This window comes from Augochlora pura, chromosome 10, assembly GCF_028453695.1.
Source record: "Augochlora pura isolate Apur16 chromosome 10, APUR_v2.2.1, whole genome shotgun sequence".
In the NCBI taxonomy this organism is placed as follows: Eukaryota; Metazoa; Arthropoda; class Insecta; order Hymenoptera; family Halictidae; genus Augochlora; species Augochlora pura.
The window spans coordinates 28,051,377-28,068,293 of NC_135781.1; the positions used below are offsets into that span (position 1 = coordinate 28,051,377).

General features: G+C 51.2%; 1 protein-coding gene across 2 annotated transcripts in view; it reads left to right on the plus strand.

The window, feature by feature from the left end:
* Positions 1–16,917, plus strand: part of Sema1a (semaphorin 1a) — a 177,301-nt gene that overhangs the window by 21,197 nt on the left and 139,187 nt on the right. For both annotated transcript variants that reach the window (XM_078191818.1, XM_078191819.1), the window contains exon 2: positions 6,482–7,978. In XM_078191818.1, the coding sequence (XP_078047944.1) occupies positions 7,852–7,978 (127 nt within the window). In that variant the 5' untranslated portion in view covers positions 6,482–7,851. The remainder of the gene's footprint in view (positions 1–6,481; positions 7,979–16,917) is intronic.

Below are 16,917 nucleotides of genomic sequence, written 5' to 3' on the forward strand. Positions count from 1 at the left end.
ACGTCTCAGTGATACTTTGAATAATAACCACTGCCGCCATTGCAGCTTATTTCTTCGCAATTATCCTGCTCCAAGCTCATACGAGTATTTCGCTCGCAGCTTTCGTGTCGGCGATCTTCATAAAATTTTTATGATGCGTGGAAGTCCGCTGGTGTCGTAGCCCTACAGAGACACCACCCCCCGTTCGGCCGGCTCGTCTTTAGCAGCAGGATAAGAAGCGTAAGTGCTGGAGGGATCGGAGATGCGCGCGAATCGAATTACCGTCGGCGGAAATGATTTATATTCCGTGGGATTCGAGGAGCTTCCTTAACCCATTTCTCCGAATTTTTAAGGCGCGATCCTCTGTCTTCGCTCGCTCTCCCGGCCCTCGAACCCGCTTCGTTCCCCGTTCCCTTCCCCAGTCTTTCGTCGATCTTTCCTCGACCGCCTATCTCTCGATCTCTCGTGAAACTCTTCGAGAAGTTCCCCGTGCGTTACACGTTTCCGCGAGCGGAAATTGTCCTGTCTCGCAAATCATGCTCCCGTTTCTCCTTCTCCTCCACGTCCTCCAAATTCTCCTCGCGTTTCCCGCCCATTCTCTCTTCCTCGGTTCTCCGCCCGCCCCCCCTTCTTTCTCTCGCCCGCGGAATTGTGCTCACGCGTTACGAACAACGCGCTCTTCTTTCCCGCTGCCACCGGCACCGGCCGTTTCAACCGGAGACCGTCGCCGTGAATCGGGCGAATTCCGACCGGACAGAAGGATCCAATTTACCGAAAGCAGCTGCGTTGACGTGTTTAGGGGATGCCGTCGATGGAACGCGCAGGATCGATTCGAGTTCCCAGAATCTGTAATATCCCGACTAATTAGCAGCCGTGCTAATCTCAGAAGCGCAACTAGACGGACAGATTATCCCGAGGGCGATCTTTGGACTCGCATGCATGACACACGACTCTGATCAGCCCTCGAGTTCCGCCGTATGCGTGGTCGCAGACCCTGCCGAGAGTTACGTTGCTTTGCAATTCCTGCACGCTGCCGGCGATAACTTATCGAACGAATACCATGCGCGGCGGCGACAGCGAACCGAAGTTTGTCTCCCGAGTCGAAGAAGCACGCTAATTGCGCGGTTCCCGTTGCAAATTTCGATGGAGCTAAAAAGTTGCGACTTTTGCCGCGGGAATAGCTTATCGCGAGGGTGCGGCGTAGCTTCGCGAGGTCGTCTGGCATCCCGATGCGTCCCACCGAATCGTGACTAAAGCTCGATAACCATCGCTACGCTTACGTACTCGTTTGCACAAAATTAATATCTTGTACGGGCACGAAAAGACTAATTTACGCGATATCACACGTTTAAGTATATTTTTATAAAAGAAGAAGAAAATTGGATGTCTTTTAACCTTAAGTTTTGAACGACCAAAAGAACGCTGATCTGTTGTGTGTCTGGTCGAACTAATTGTCCCACTCTTTCGTGTGCTATCGATTTTGGTGTACCAATAAAATCTCTTAGGTTTACACGTGTGTTCCGTCTCGTCTGCTTCGAGTCTCGTATTGACGCTACAGAACAAATAACTCTCATCGTTACTTTTTTCAATAATTATCGACAAACAGTTGACCCGTTCGTCGTTTCGTTAGATGTATTTCGCAGATATGTTTCCACGACATTCTGTTTTTACGACACGCTAACTTTGGAAGCTGTTCGATTAAATCTACGCAAAGTGGCGGTGTTCCCCCGTTGACGAATAAATTAATAATTGGAAATTAAAAGACGCGACGGAAAATCGGTTTTGAAAGCGCAGAATCTTTTTCGATCAGTAGGTTGTGATGCACGGTGTCAGAGCTTCTGTTCCGATGTATCCCGCCGAGCCTGGAATAGCTTTTAATCGGAGGTCGAGCGCTCGATGCGCGGCGACGAAAGGCAGAACTTGAAAAGGGCCGCGAGAGTAACGGCGGATCCGAATTCCCCGAGGACAGTGTCGATAAAAATGCTTCCGCGCAACCGAGGATGCATCAAGTGTATTTTTCCCGGTGAGCGACAGGTGACGGGGGAGATTACTTTTGCGTTTGTGCGGCCAGAGACGGACGTGCGGTGCTATCCTGGTAACGAGCGTGTCGCACGCCCCGCGGCGAATATCTTTCTTGTAGGTCAGCGATATATTCTGCCTCCGCCAAAGGATTTCAATCTTGCGCAATCTCTCACCCCTCGGCCACCTCTATCCCTCAGCCGCTCGACAAACGATTTTCGATCATCGTGCCATGTTCAAACGCGATCCATCTTTTTGGCAGCGCTCTCTCTCTCTCTCTCTCTCTCTCTCTCTCTCTCTCGCGAGAAGAAACGCGGTCCGTTGAATTTTTAATACGTTGCGCAAACCGTATCGAAATTTCCGCGCAACGGTGCTACGGAAAACGGAGCCTGACAATCGAAACGGTTAAATGGTTAAATTATCGGAAAGGGCTCTCTCTCTCTCCCGGCGGTGGGCCGGGCGGTCGGCGAAAACGCGAAAATTCGATTCCGATTGAACCAAGTAAATCGAGACAATAGATTCGCGATCGGACCAGCTTTACCTCCGTGGTGCATGGCTTTACTTCCGATTCTTCCGTTCTATCGGAATTTCGTTTAATTGAGTCTAACATGCAGAAAACGTTTTTCAGCGCAACTTCTTTTTTTTTTTGTTCTACCTCCTCCTCTTCTTCTTCTCCGCGTCAGCCTAGCGTTATACGCGGACTCAGCTTAAATGGCCTAACCAGTTTCACCCCGAAAATGTTTTTCGTGTAACGGCCTGCCGGAAGTTGGACTTGGCCGAACTTAATTGGGTTTTGTTCGACGGAGTTCGATCGGTCGTCCCTGGCCGCTGCCGCGACTTCTGCCTTCTCTCGTCCTTCGTGACGAGTGCCGGAGCTAACGTATCCGCGTATTCCGCGCGTTTTCCATCGGGATTTCGCCCGTTGTTCGGCTATCGATCCTATTTCGTTCATCGCTTCTCCCGCCGACAGTTCTTTTTCTAGGAACGCGAACAGACTATCCGGCACACGTTCTCTCCGCGGCGAAACTCTACTCGGAGGGAAACACTCTCGCGGGACGATTCGGCTGCTTTCTATATTTTCTTTTTGTCAGTCGGCCGGCTCCGAGTTGCCGAAATGGCGAGTATCGTTTCTAAATAAAAAGAAAATAATTTAATTTCTCCAGTCGTATCTAGGCAATGTTGCTTCAAAAACTCTCGGTTTCGTGCTACGGTAATAATACCTGCTGCGAAACAACAGCATACGCGATATAATAAAACAAATAGGTGAACGATAGATGAAAGAGGATGTAAAAATTTCGCCCGATATTTTTGAACATTGTTCTTTACAAATTCGCTCGTACAAACCCTGTTATGTTAACAGCCAGGTGTAAAACGATATTGTTTTAACGAACGCGACTGTTTCTAAGCGAGCACGTACTGTTCAGCGTTGTGTACTTCAATACGAAAATGTACTCTTTCATTTCGTAGAATAGAAAAATTTATTCTGCTATCCCGTTTAGTTTACTCGATAAATATAAAATTCATTTTGGACGAAAACAAGCAGAAGGCGCAGTTATTTGAATCTACGATGGAATTTGCGATCGGGAAACCGTGCGAGGGCTCGCATCGTGCCCGAAGTCTGCTTTCATAAACGCGTTTCCCGAATTCGAACGTGTAATTCGCGCCGGTATTGAATTGATACAGGGTCGAAGTTGCTTTCGCCAATAACGTATCTCTTTCCCGGGAGCGACGACGGTGCAGCTACCGCTGTCGGCGACATAACTCGAAAGGAAAAATTAGATTTTATCTCCCGTCTGCCTCTCGTCCCCGAGGATCCGGCACCGTACTCTTTTCCTTAGCGGAGGATTTTTCTTCCCGGCGTTCGAATATCGATCCGTCCACGGCCGACATTCGGTTGACGGCGAGACGCGGATTGCCGTGGCGAGGGGGCTTTAGCCAGCCAGAAAACGCAAGATGCGTAACGCTAAGCGGCAGAAAAGTCGGTGTTCGCGCGGCGTCGACGTAGACGTAGACGTCGACGTCGACGTCTCACGGGACGATTTTCCAAGCGTATCTCGCGCACCCCTCGAACCGAAGCGAGCCCGACCCCGACCCAGACCGTCCCTTCGACGAGATCCTTTCCGCGTATTCTTTCGCGCGCCGCGTCGACGAACATGTTCTCTCCGTCTCGATCGCCTTTGATCGTTCTAGTGCGCGCTGCATAGCTTTTAAGCAAGAACCGTAGACTACAAAAGCTCTTTCGTCGCGGGGCGTAAAGTGGGCTTCACCTTTTCCGATTTGCGAGCGAGCTATCCAATGACGCGTCGTTGAACGCATCCACGATTTCTCAGGGGGGAGGAGAGAGAAAAACGCGCGCGGTAGCTTTTATCGCTTTTCCGCGCTCGTCCTCTTGGTTTCGCGAAAAATGCGTGCGCCGGTTCAGCGATCGAAAGACGTCAAATTGAGAGTCCTCGTCCAGGCAGAAGTTTCGTTTTCCAACGAATATACTTTGTTTCCGGTATACCGGCTGCCGTCGCGATTGTGGAAACCAGGGTGGTTCGATGGAACCGGTTATTTTGAACACGGTAAATTAATGAGCTACGTCGACCATCGCGTACAGATGGCTGCAGGGAACATTCGGCAAACGAGGGGCACCGGGTAACGTCGTTATCGTGCCGCGGGCGAATACCCTCCCAGGGAAAAATCAGCGGAAATTATCCCGGGTTTCGTCGCTGCGGACTGACGTAACCAGTACACCGACTTTCTCTCCGAGCATTTTATATTTCGGTCACTCGAAAATCGCCCCTTAACGTAGTCTATTAGCGGTTCCGTCTTTTTCACTTCTGTGTAACGGGCAACACCGACATTCGGTTCGCCGTTCCGCGAAATTCGGCAAATTTCTAACGCGCAGAAATAATTTGTACACGGTTTGATTGCGTCGGATAACCTTTTTTTTTGCCCGGCGGCGAAAACATCGATGGAAATCATCCTCTCCCTGCGGCGTCGATGGGTAGAGGCTTTATTAAATAAACACGGGCGTTTCGATGTTATTCAACGCGGGGGCCATCTTTCCGCGAATATCCGCAAAACTTGGTATACACTCGGGGGGGCGACGTAACGAGGTGATCGTTAGCCACACGTTTATTACGCTCTCTCAGCATCCTCGAGCAAATAAAGCGTGCTGAAATTCGTGCCGGCGCAAATGCTCCGACGGAAATTTGGGTCAAGAACTAACACCGAGCATTTCTCCGAAAAAGAACAAGAAACTACGAATTCAAACAGCCGCCGTTTGTTCGCCTACGCTCGCTAAATCGTTTCATTTCGCGCTTTCGTACAATTCGGATATCATCCCGGATCGTTACCGTTCGATGATAACGCGGTCACCTGGCGCGCGTAGGATCTGTTTCGCACCGATCGGGGACAGGACGACGGTCGGTAAGGACCGACCATAGCTCGAGGATATCGATCGCGACGAAGTCGGTTTCCGGAAGTCTGAAAGATCCGGAAACTGAAACGCATCGACGCGTGGCGGTCCCGAGACCGAGAATTAACAGTGGACGCGGTCGGTTTTGGTCGTAATAAATTTTACCGGAGAACAATGACTAGACTTAACCCTCTACACTAAGTCATTTTCACTCTGAATCCAAAATAATTTTTCTACTTGTATTTTCTTTTTATATAAGTTGCGTCTGGGAGCTCGTACAACAATTACGCGTTATTGCATGATGAACGATAATATAAAAATTCTCTCAGACTCACCACAACTTTGCGGAGGGTTGATATATCCTATAGAGGGAGTATACTATCGGTCGCAGTAGTTTCCTGGTAAGCGGGCAGCAAAGAAGACTGCCGCGTCTCAGAGCCTCGAGGATGTCTCTTAGAACAATTGTCTATCGATCCTCTTGCAGCGCTTTCTTGGATTTGTTGTATGTATCTTATTTGAACAGAATAATCCATTAGTACAAAGAGGAATATCAACATTAAGGTTTAAGGAAAGTTTAGATTAAGTTGTAATGAGACGCGAATCAAGGATACTTTTATTATAAAATATCAACAGAGAAGTGTATTCGCATTAACGAGCATACCGTTGACGACAGTATGGTAGACCATAGAGCACTCTGTAGACGAATAATACGTCAGACATTTTTCTTCTGTACTGAAAAGTAGTTAAGCCCAGAATCGATAAAATGGGTTCATAGTTGCGATTAGGAAAGTGTCTAAGTTGCCCAAAGATTATGGAACCGTAGTCAAAGATTCGATTGACGAGTATGCGGTAAAGAAATATTTAGCCGTCCGGTAAATAAGTGATCTGAGTCAATGAGATATAATATCTTCGCAGTGTTGAGCAAAAGTAAAAGTTGGTAGAGAAGATTAGATTTCTAACAGAATAGGTAGCATTCGGCTGGATATAACGATTGGATTCTCAAGAGTGACGATTACCGAAACCGGCGGCGTATTTCGAGAGCAAATAACCAAGTCTAGTTTCGATTTTTTCTGATTGCAGATTGGCGGCGTTGCAGTAGCGTCGACGAGATACCGAGGACGACGACGACGACGACGACGGCGGCGACGGCGGCGGCGGCGGCGAGGATGTCGAGGATGTCAAGGATGGCGGCGTGATCGTGTCGCGGGGGTGGTGGGGTTGAAAATCGGCGCTTGCCCGTTGTCTCCTGTGTACCTCTCCTTTCCTCTCTCTCTCTCTCCATCTCTCGGATCCCGTCGTTTCTTTTTTCCGCCTAGACTGCCCACCCTATTCTTTCCGGTCGCCGCTCTGCCTCCTCTTGCTCTTGCCCACGTGCGCGCGAAGGGGTAGGTGTGCGTGCAGTGTTGGCGCGTAGGCTCGCACACGCGACTCGCAGGACAGCGGCTAGAACGGTGCAAAAGAGAGAAGAGAGAAGAGAGAAGAAAGAAGAGTGAAGAAAGAAGACAGAAAAGAAGAGCGAAGAGGGAAGGAAGAGGAGAAGAAGAGGAAAGCGGCGCAGACCAGCGGCGTAAACTTCGAGCCTGCGCGGACGGACGAGAAATTGGGAGGAGTGGGAGAGTCGCGTAGTTGGTGGGGGAACTGTCACCTGTCCTGGCGCTGTGTGGCGTTAGTGTGACGGCGACCGTTGCGGGTATCGCATCGTTCCGGCGCGTGTGTACCGGTCGGTGACTTTTCGGCTAGTTCAGAGTGAGAGAGGAAGGAGAGGGGGAGAGAGAGAGAGAGACACGCCGTTGCACAAGGAGGATCATCGTGCACGTAGAGTGGTTTGGCCGCCTCTCTGTCTCTCGTCTCGTCTTGTCTCGTCTCTCGGTCCGCATCCCGTTGGCCCGATCGCCACGCTCGCCGTGGTCTCGTTGCGAACGGCTTCGTCTCGATTTCGGGATTCGATTAATCGTGGTTCGACGAGGCGCGTGCAAGCACGACGCCGCGTCCGAGTTCTCGTGAATGTGCGCGGTCAGGGAGCCGGTCGTCCCGAAGGAAACATGCGTGATCAGAGCTGGAGGACAACGACTGCGACTGCGACTGCGACGAGGAACACGCTGCACGTGACTGCGGCGCCCTCGCACCTTCTGCTGCAGTGAGTGGAGAAACCGAGAGAAGAGAGTGATCGAGAGAAACACGGTTCTTTCTCCGATTGGTTCCGTTCTCTGTTGCCGCGAGTTGAATCGCGGGGGCAGCGGCGGCTGTGCGTCGTTTACGGGGAGTAAAGAGTGTCGGTGGTTCTATTTGGTGCGGTATCTATCGTGAGTTTTTCGAATTCCGAGTTCCGAGCTGTTTCGAGTTCAGAGTTCCGAGTTTCGATTCTTTGATTGTCTGCGTGTTACCCTCGCGGAGGAGACTACGAACCCTGGCACGTTTCCGGTCCTGTTCGAACCACCATCCGAGAGAAGATGAGGCGTACCATCTTGGAAACGAGGATGCACCCTGTCCTGTCCTGCTGGTGCTTCGTCGCCACGGTCACCATCGCCCTCGCGGCCTGGCAGGAAAACATCAGGCCGAAGATGTACGTCCAGCTCGGTAAGTCTACAACACTTGTCTATTATATATTTCCCTGTTTCTCTGTGTGTTTCTTTTACATCTGATCACGAAGGTTCGCATCGTCTCGTTTCACGATCGTATTTCGTTCGTTGTGCTCCGAACCAAGGTTAATCGCCTCGAACGATAACAAAGGAGAGCTGTTCGAAGAAAAGACGAGGGAAAAAAAACTACTTACTGGTTCGAATAACGCGGGGGCGCTTCCGTTCAGCGGACAGCAAACCATTCCCCGCTCCGACTCATTCTCTTTCCTTCTCCTTCTCTCTCTCTCTCTCTCTCTCTCACTCTCTCTCTCTCTCACTCTCACACTCTTGTCTCTATTTCTTTCTCTCCGTCCCTGCCTCCGTTCTCACCCATCTCTTGGGAAGCGATGAAAAATTGTCGGTATCGAGATATACCTTTTCATTCGAAATTCCCTGTCGGTTGCTTACGGATCGAACGAAAACAACTGGTACGGCAACAAAAGCGGAGCCGCGATTATACTGCAAGAAAAATTAAAATTCCTTCGACGAGAATGCTCTCTCTTTCATTCTTTTTTCTCGCTCTCGCCGTGCATCCCTGTTCGTCTCCGTTCATCTCTGTCAATCTCCGTCTCTGTTCTGTTCATTACGGGATAGGAAAAGACAGGGACGAGGCGCGGGGGCGCGGGAGGGTGGTTTATTTTCTCGTTTTCTCGCGTTGCACGCGTCCGGGTAGCCAAGCGACGATGCGGAACGGAAGTTGCACCGGGTGCACAGGGTCATGGACCTTCCCCCACTTGGTATTGTTTCAACCCTTAGCGGCGTGGGGAGCTATGTGTGCAACTCGGTGACTGCGAACCCTAATCAGTGACATAACCAGACCCCCTGGCGCGGATTCTAGGAAAAAGAATATAAAGCTGTATCGACCGGCGTGCCCCGTTTAAATGATTAAAACGGCGCGATAGAACACGGATATTCGAGGAAAACCTCGTCATCGACTATTCGCGACCGTATCGATCTCTCGCTCGCGTTTGTTGCTCGTTCGGCGCGCTTCGACCGAACGATCCCGCCGCAAATACATAAAAAGGATCGCTCGATGGAGCGTGAGGGATTAAAGTGTCTACGGTGCAATTAAAAAGCGACGAGTTTGTTGATCGATCGATTGATATCTCTCGCGCTCTCCCTCGTCTTCTCGCTCGCTTTCTTGCTCGTTTTCTCGCTCGCAGGGGGAAGGGGGGAGGGGGAGGGGTGCGACGAGGAAGAATTCTGCGAGCGGGAACGCCGCGCTGTCAAGGCCGGAGCTTTTCCGGCTCGGGTAGAGAGACCGAGGCGACGGCTTTCTGTAGAGAAAGAGAGAAAACCGAGTAACGCCGGAGAGTACAAAGCGTCCCACATCCGAGGCACTCGACCTTAACGGCACTCGGCGTGTTTCGTAGCGATGGTACGCGACCGACGCCCAACATCCATCATTCTTTCCGCGGCGGAACGATGTTTTCGGTGAGAAAGGGAACGAAATAAATTGCCTCGAACCGAGTGCATCCCATCCCGGCCGAATGCCACTCCATTTGCGAGAAACTTTGTGACGTCTTCGCTTCACGCGACTATCGGACCTAGTTTTTACTTTCGCTTGTTTGATTCCGTGCCAATGAACAAGCACGTACCGATGCCATGTCACGTACAACTTTGTGCCTCGGAACAACCACCCCATAGAATTGTCCGTCGCGTTCCGTTTACCTGCGACCCTCGCTCCCTCTAATCCAGGCATCCGTTGCTGGTTTTTCCTTGACGAAACAAACGTGTATCTTTCCGTGGAACGTTTTCCCTTCGGCGAAATCGTCGGAAATGGCCGAAGAAGAACAGCTTCGAAGGTTGTCGGAAGCAATTTAGCGTGTTAGCCGCCGTGTCGCTCGGGTCTTTCTGGTAGCTTGGCGAATCGGCGGCGGAAGTATGGCGGTAGTAAGCCGGAACATAAGCTCATTAGGTCGTTATGAATTTCGTCCGTGTATTATTTTCCAATGGCAACGGGGGACAGCGGCGCCGGGCGACAGGGGGGGTTGCGCGGCAGGAATTGAAATTACACGAAGCACGTGTTATTAATACGCCACTGGCATTGCGGCGACGACGCTGTTTTGCTCACTGAGCTAGAATTTCTGCTAATTCTACAACGGGCTGAACCAGGCCGCAGAACCGAAACTGTAATCGCCGGGAAACGCATATTGCCGTTATGGGGAAGAGGAGGATGATCGCCTTCGCTGACGCAACATTATCGGCGGTTCTACTTTGCCCGCTATCCCGCTATTCGCCGGTGCGAATTTTTCTTCGGTACTGCTTCGAGGGATATACGGTCCTGTCGCTACCGTGGTCGGCCAATTAACCCTTCGACGGCAGGCAATTTTCATAACTGTACCTCCGACGGTTGCTTATTACAATGCCGAGCTGTTCGAAGCTTTTCGCTCATCTCCAGATTCCTTATCAACATTTCTATCTTTCTATTTTTTCTTATCTCTTTGTTTGCTCTCTGGTCGCTTGTTCGCGTATTTTTGTATAACAAAGGGTTCATCCAGTTAAACGAATATACAATATTATTATTATCATTATTACTATCGTTTAGCAATTTTTCAAAACATATTTTTGGCTGATACTTTTTACACATTGCGGAACATTCTGAGAAATTAGAATTTTCGAACATGATTTTACGAAACTGAAATCAAATAAAAATCAATTGTTTCTTTCAATAAGTTAGATCAGTTAAATAAATGCAATCTTTATTGTTCCGAATGTAACGGCAATTTATTTGATTTCAATATAGGAGAACGATTTAAATACCGTGGACCATAATGATCCGGCGGTCGCATTGCGAAGCTTAACGATCGGTATTGAATTTTCGAAAACAGTGTCGTCGTCGTCGCCGTTGGGTTCGATGTATGTATTCGCAACACCGAGAAATCCGGCGCGATCATATTTTTCTCGGTCGACCCCGGCCGAATGGAATTCCCGTGGAATTCGATTGGCACGAACCTGCCACGAGGTATAGGGGAAGATAAACGCGTGCTCGTGCTCTCCAGAACGTACGAGTTGTACGATTCGGGAAGCCCGCGTCCGGATCGTCGCAAGTTAAAGGATTCGCTCGCGGACTCGTCGTTTTGCGGGACCGTTCTTTTCTCGCCGAGCGTTATCTCCCGCGACGCGATGCTATCTTCCGGTTCGTTTGCTCCGAAACGCGAGAACCATCGACGCCCGACGATATTTCAACGGTCGCGGGAAAATGGGCCGCCGCCGCGGATAGGCTGTCCGCCTACCGGCGCTGACGATCGGTCGTTCTCACCGACAGGGGGAAAAAAACCGAAGGAAAGAACAGCGCGTGAAATATCTGCGTGCCTTTCGGACATCGTAAATCAGAGCTCGGCCACTCTCCGCTCTGGGGACAGGCCGTTTAAAAAATCGAAACCGCGGCGGCGGCGGCGGCGGTGGCAAGGCGAGCGAGCTCTCCGATTCTAGCCGCTCCGGCTCTGGTTCTGGCTCCGGCTGGACGCGCACTGCCCATTACGAGCAAAAGGGAGATCGCTGAGCTGGAACCGAGCGCCATCACGTTGGTTTGCCGGTCGAAACCTGACCGGATCGATACCAACGTCCGTCGAAAGCTATCGGCGCGATGTTGCGGGATATTCGGAGCCGAAATGCCTAGGCCCATCGGCATCGAAAGTCGTGGTACTGCCGCGAAATGAACGAAACCGTCAAGGCGATAACGCGCGGGGATAGGGATAGGGATAGGGATAGGGATCGACGCGCGGCTATTGCGCCGGCAACGCTTTGCTCACGGATTTACGTGGTCGCGTCATCAAAAGACACCGCGGATGCAATCCGCGGTCAATAACAGCGCCGGTTACCAGTTCATTACGGAATCGCAGTCCGAATGGGGGCGTTGGATCAGAATATGGGCTATAGCGGCCAGTTAATCCATATTACGGTAACTTTATCTGGCAGCGAGGAATACCGCAGCGGACCAATCACAGCACGGCCTCCGACCGATGAGAGGATACATTATGATTAGTTTCAGCGTACCCTGTAGGCGTCCCAACACGTATAAACCCGACCTCGGTCCAACCACTGGCTAAAATTACTGGGAATCGTGTCGATTGACTCCGTGCTTCGAGCATCGTGGAACGTAATTCCGTTTTCGCAGCTTCACTCGCTCCGTGTCTCTCGTTCTATCGTCCTTTTTCGCGTTTCCCTTCGTTCCGTTCCGTTTCGCTTCGATACGAGGGAATCCATCGCCGACTCGCGGATCCGTCGCTGACTCGCGGATCCGTCGCTGACTCGCGAATCCATCGTTGACTCGTGAATACATGGTTGACTCGCGAATCCGTAGACGCGGCGAACGCTCTTTGTCGGAGATGGATCGCGAATCTACCGCGGATTAATGCCAGACAATTGGAGAGGTGTGGGAACTCGCGAGCCTGGAAGTGATTGATTCGATGGAAAAAGAGAAGGGAGTCCGGTGAGCCGGGCGGCGGTGCAACGGGAGGTGGCGGTGTCTCCCCTTTTTAAGAATTCTCTTTGAGGATCGTTCGCGTGTACGTACCACCCCCGCATTTTTTGTGAGCCTCGAGTGTGTACTCGACGATAGAATAAGTAGCATACTGGCATTGCCGAGGGGTTCATAAATCTTTTGTCGAGAAGATCCCCCCTCGCCATGCTCGATCCAGGAAAGCAAAAGGTCAAAAGCAGAGCGGCTGTGCCGGGAGAGAGCGGGCGGTCGGGAGATGGTCGGGGGACGGGGGACGGGGGACGGTCGGGGCGACGGTTCCTTCGTTACTTGGCCGAGCACTAGTAAAAGTGTCCCTCTTATCGTGGGTGTTGACTCGACCTCCTCGGCGAGGAATCTTCGTAAATACGATTGCCGCCGCGAAACTTGGATGGAGTTTCGCCCGCGTCATTTCCGACGATTGATTCCGTAATGCGTCCCATCCCGCCGATCCACCGACGGATAGACGATTAGTTGGCGATTTTATTATCGAAACTCGAAACTTGTCGGATTCTTTAATATCGAGACAGCGGGACTCGTCTGGCGCTCCCGCCGCTCGAGAAGAAACTTTGGTTCCTCCGAGTAGCTATATCGCGACGGCCGCGGCCCCCTGCTTCAAAGAGAGAGCCGGACTTTCGACGCATTAATATAATATCTCGATAAGAGAATCGAATAAAATAAACTCTGGAATAGTTTCGGTGAAAAGGCGCGCCACCGCGCCGTCTCTTAAAGGCCGGGGATAAGTTTAGCCGAAGACGTCGTCCTCCCCCCCCCACCCCCCGAGCCGGTAATCCCTTAATATACCGCCGCGAGAAATTATGCCGGTCGAGATTTCTTGCGGTGTTTAATTATTCGCGTGGCCTTAACCTCCAGATTAAAATATCGTGTCTAGAAGGCGAGAGTGCTGATAACGAGGCACGCCGCTCCGGCAAAAGGGAACGAGGAAGAGGTTAACGAGATTCTCCGTCGTTCTCCTTTTTTCTCGCGCGCTTTGAGTCATCGTAGTTCGATAAAGTTGTAGAGCAACCAGCAGCCGTCTATTTTCCATCGGCTGGGCATCTCCCGCGTCATTGGATCGAATAATAAAATTAAATGGCGTCGTAGGACGGGCCCCCCCGTACGTCTTCCTCCGCGACACGGTCGACCGGGCCGCCCTCGCTCACGGATTCCCAATTTTATTTTACTTTGCTCTTCTGTCTCTCTATTTTTTTTTTCCCCCGTTCATCGTGCTTCGATCGTTGGCTCGCGGCCTATCCTTTGTTCCTCGTTGCCCGTGCGTGGCGTGGCGTGGCGTGGCGTAGTATACCGTAGCACAGAGCGTGGCGCGGCAAGGCGATCTTTTCCTCCTCGATTTGGCCGGTACAGAAATTGGTTTATCGGCGGACAAAGTATGAATAATTCAAACTGGACGATTCACAGTCCAATCAATTCGGATCCGAAAGCAACGCGGCGAGCGGCAACCCGTCGCGTCGTCCAAGGGGAGACGCGCTCGCTCGGACAGGGTGGAACGAAAAGGGCCATTAGTAGTAGCAGGACGGTCTATCGAGTCTAATGCGAAGGTCGAATCGTCCGTCGCGTCGCCGTGCCGTACTCGCCAATCAAGTTCGACCGCCCCTCCGAGCGAATCGAACAATAGTCGAGAGGAATAAAAGTAATCTATGCCTCTCGAGCACGCTCCTAAACGGCTCTCGTCTCGCTCGCGCGTATCTCTAAATTTCGCAAGCGGAAACACTTGCGTCGATTCGTTCATAAGCGATATCGCCGACGGGTGAATACAGTTTACGGTAGAAATGGCGTCACCAGGGATTATTGGCCAGGGGATTTTACTTATATTAGATCGCAGTACCACTCAATGAGCACGGTATTGAAGATAGAATCATGCTAATGTCACACGTGACAATATATGAACAGATATATAATATTTACTATTCGACGTCCGCACACGTCGAGAAAGATACAGAAATTCGACGAAGACATTTCGGAGCGGCGTGTTCGAGTTGAGCGCGTAAACGTGGATCTATGAGCGTTCGATCGTTGGATCGCGTCCGAAAATCCAAACAATTTCGTCGTCTCGGTAATGGCATCCGAAAAGGGCGCGTCCCTTGGTCCCCTAACGGTCGACCGAACGAGTGCCTGTCCAAAGTAGAAGCAATGCATAATTAATTTAGCGCGACGGCGAATCGATGCAAGCTGCGCGAAACGATGATGCAAGGACCGGATTTACAGGGTCTGCGACGAGAAGAAAATGCGGCAAAAAGGGAGCCAAGCAAAGAGGGATCAAGATAGAAAGGGAAAGAAGAACGTGTACGTGACACCGCGTCCCTCCGAAAAACAACCAGAATTGCGGACTCGATTACACTGGCTTTTCTCCATTGTTGATCTCCACTCGCGATTTTTTCGCGATGTAATTGTTGGATGCACGTTCGTCAGCGACTGTTCTTTTCGCGTCGACAGCCCGCCGGGCGAGATACAAGCACGGTTGATGCGCTCTTTTGGTTTCGAGTTTCATCGGAGTCGACCCAGCTTCGAATTCAATTTTTTCTCCTTGTGACGCCTGCAAAACTCCGGGAGCGAGCGCGCGCGTCAAATACCGGGGAAGCTGTAATTAGCGAAACTGTTAGATCTTATCAGCTGTTTCGCCGCTGTTGGTGTTTATTGAATAGTCGCGGCGAAGCACGTTGGCAAACACGCGAGCACACGACAACGAGTTGTTGCCAGTTACCCGCGCTCTGCCCGTCATTTGTCACTCAAATCAAATATCAGACTTGCCGTCGCTATCAGCGGCTTCCGACAGCATCGCGAAACCATCGGGCGGTTGCCGAAGTCTTAGTAGATTGTAACTTACGCCAATCCGTTGCAATTTGCGGTTTAATCGAGCGTATCTGCTGGATCAATACGAGTGGCTCGTCCTACCGCCACGTTTCTCTCTCCGTTGCGTTTCTAAACTTGGAGTTTCTGTCTACTCTGGCTCTCCGAGCTTTCCTCCCGTCGCTCCCGTCGCTCTCGCCGCCGTCGTCTTTCCTCCCAGTTTCACTTTTCCAGGCGCGGAACGAGTCCCGTTCGGCCTCCCGGCGAGTATCGTCCCGATCTTTAAAAGCTTTCCATCAGCCGCGCGGAAAAGTTTTGCTCGGAATCACAAGATTATCATCGTTTCGATCGGACGACGTTGCTTCTCGCGATTGATTCGCGGGGGTCGAACGGGAGAGATGCCATTTTCCCGATTTCGCAACCCCAAAGAAAGTTACGATTCGATGAAACGCGCGGAAGGCCCAACGGAATGGAGTCTAGCGAGTTTTCGAAATATTATTATTATTGTTTATTTATCTATTTAATTATTTATTTATTTACCGATGAGTTATCCTACGGTTTACACATTTTCGTTACAATATTCTTACAGCTTGTCCCGCCGTGAAAACCGTCCTCCGAACGGATTACAGAGACCCCCGGACTTTAAACTTCACCTCGCTCATCTTCTTCCCGGGACGGTGTTCGCGTCAATTAATTCGGATTTACGAGTCGGAGACGATCGTCGAAAGATGAAATTTCGTTTCGGCATTTATCAGCGCGAGATTTCTCGGAGCGGATCGAGACGCTCCTCCGGCAATGATATCGGTGCCGGTGAGTCTTTCGCCGCGAATTTCATGGGGAATTTCATGGCGCGCCCGCCGCGTATTACGTTAATTAACTCGGACAAGAATTTCGAAATCGTTCCCCTGTTTGCCGTAAATTTGCGACGAGGGTCGCTCGAATCTCTAATTTGAAAGTGCCGCGAGAATAATTGCGACGATCGTCCGCGGCCGTGATAAATAAGGTTAATACCGTGGCATTTTAGCGCGGCTTTGTTTCACGGATGGTAATATCGTGGCCAGTGGAACGTCGGCGTGGTTCCGCGCGCCGCGCCGCGCCGCGTCGCGCCACACCATGGAGAATTCATTACGCGTACAGCTTCCGCGCACTACCGTAAAAAGAAAGGAGCTTTTCACGGATTAGGATCGCCCCTTTCCGTCTCCCGGTTTCCGACCGGCTCGGCTTGTCGCGGCTCGACGGCGCAACTCCCGGGGTCTCTTCGGCAAAGAGGACAGTCGCTCTGCTCTCGTCCACGGCTGCGTTAATGGCGAACAGAAATATCGTCGAGGCTTTTCAGCGGTCATTGCCGCGGGTATGGTGACTCGTGTCCTACGAGATCGATCGATCTGCCGAGTATCCTGCAGAATGCGTCAGCCCGCGCGGCGCGTAGTCCGCGATCGGGCCTGTGTACACAATCCTTCTCCTAGAACACTGCACACGGACACGCGCCAGCGAGACCGCGTTATTAATTACATCCGTGTTCGCTCGACAGCAGCCGATCGTAATCTTTCATGGTGTCACCCATCGGAAAATCGTCTATGAAAACGGGCGTTGCCGGCTCTAGGATAGGGCTGCCAATTACAGTGCCC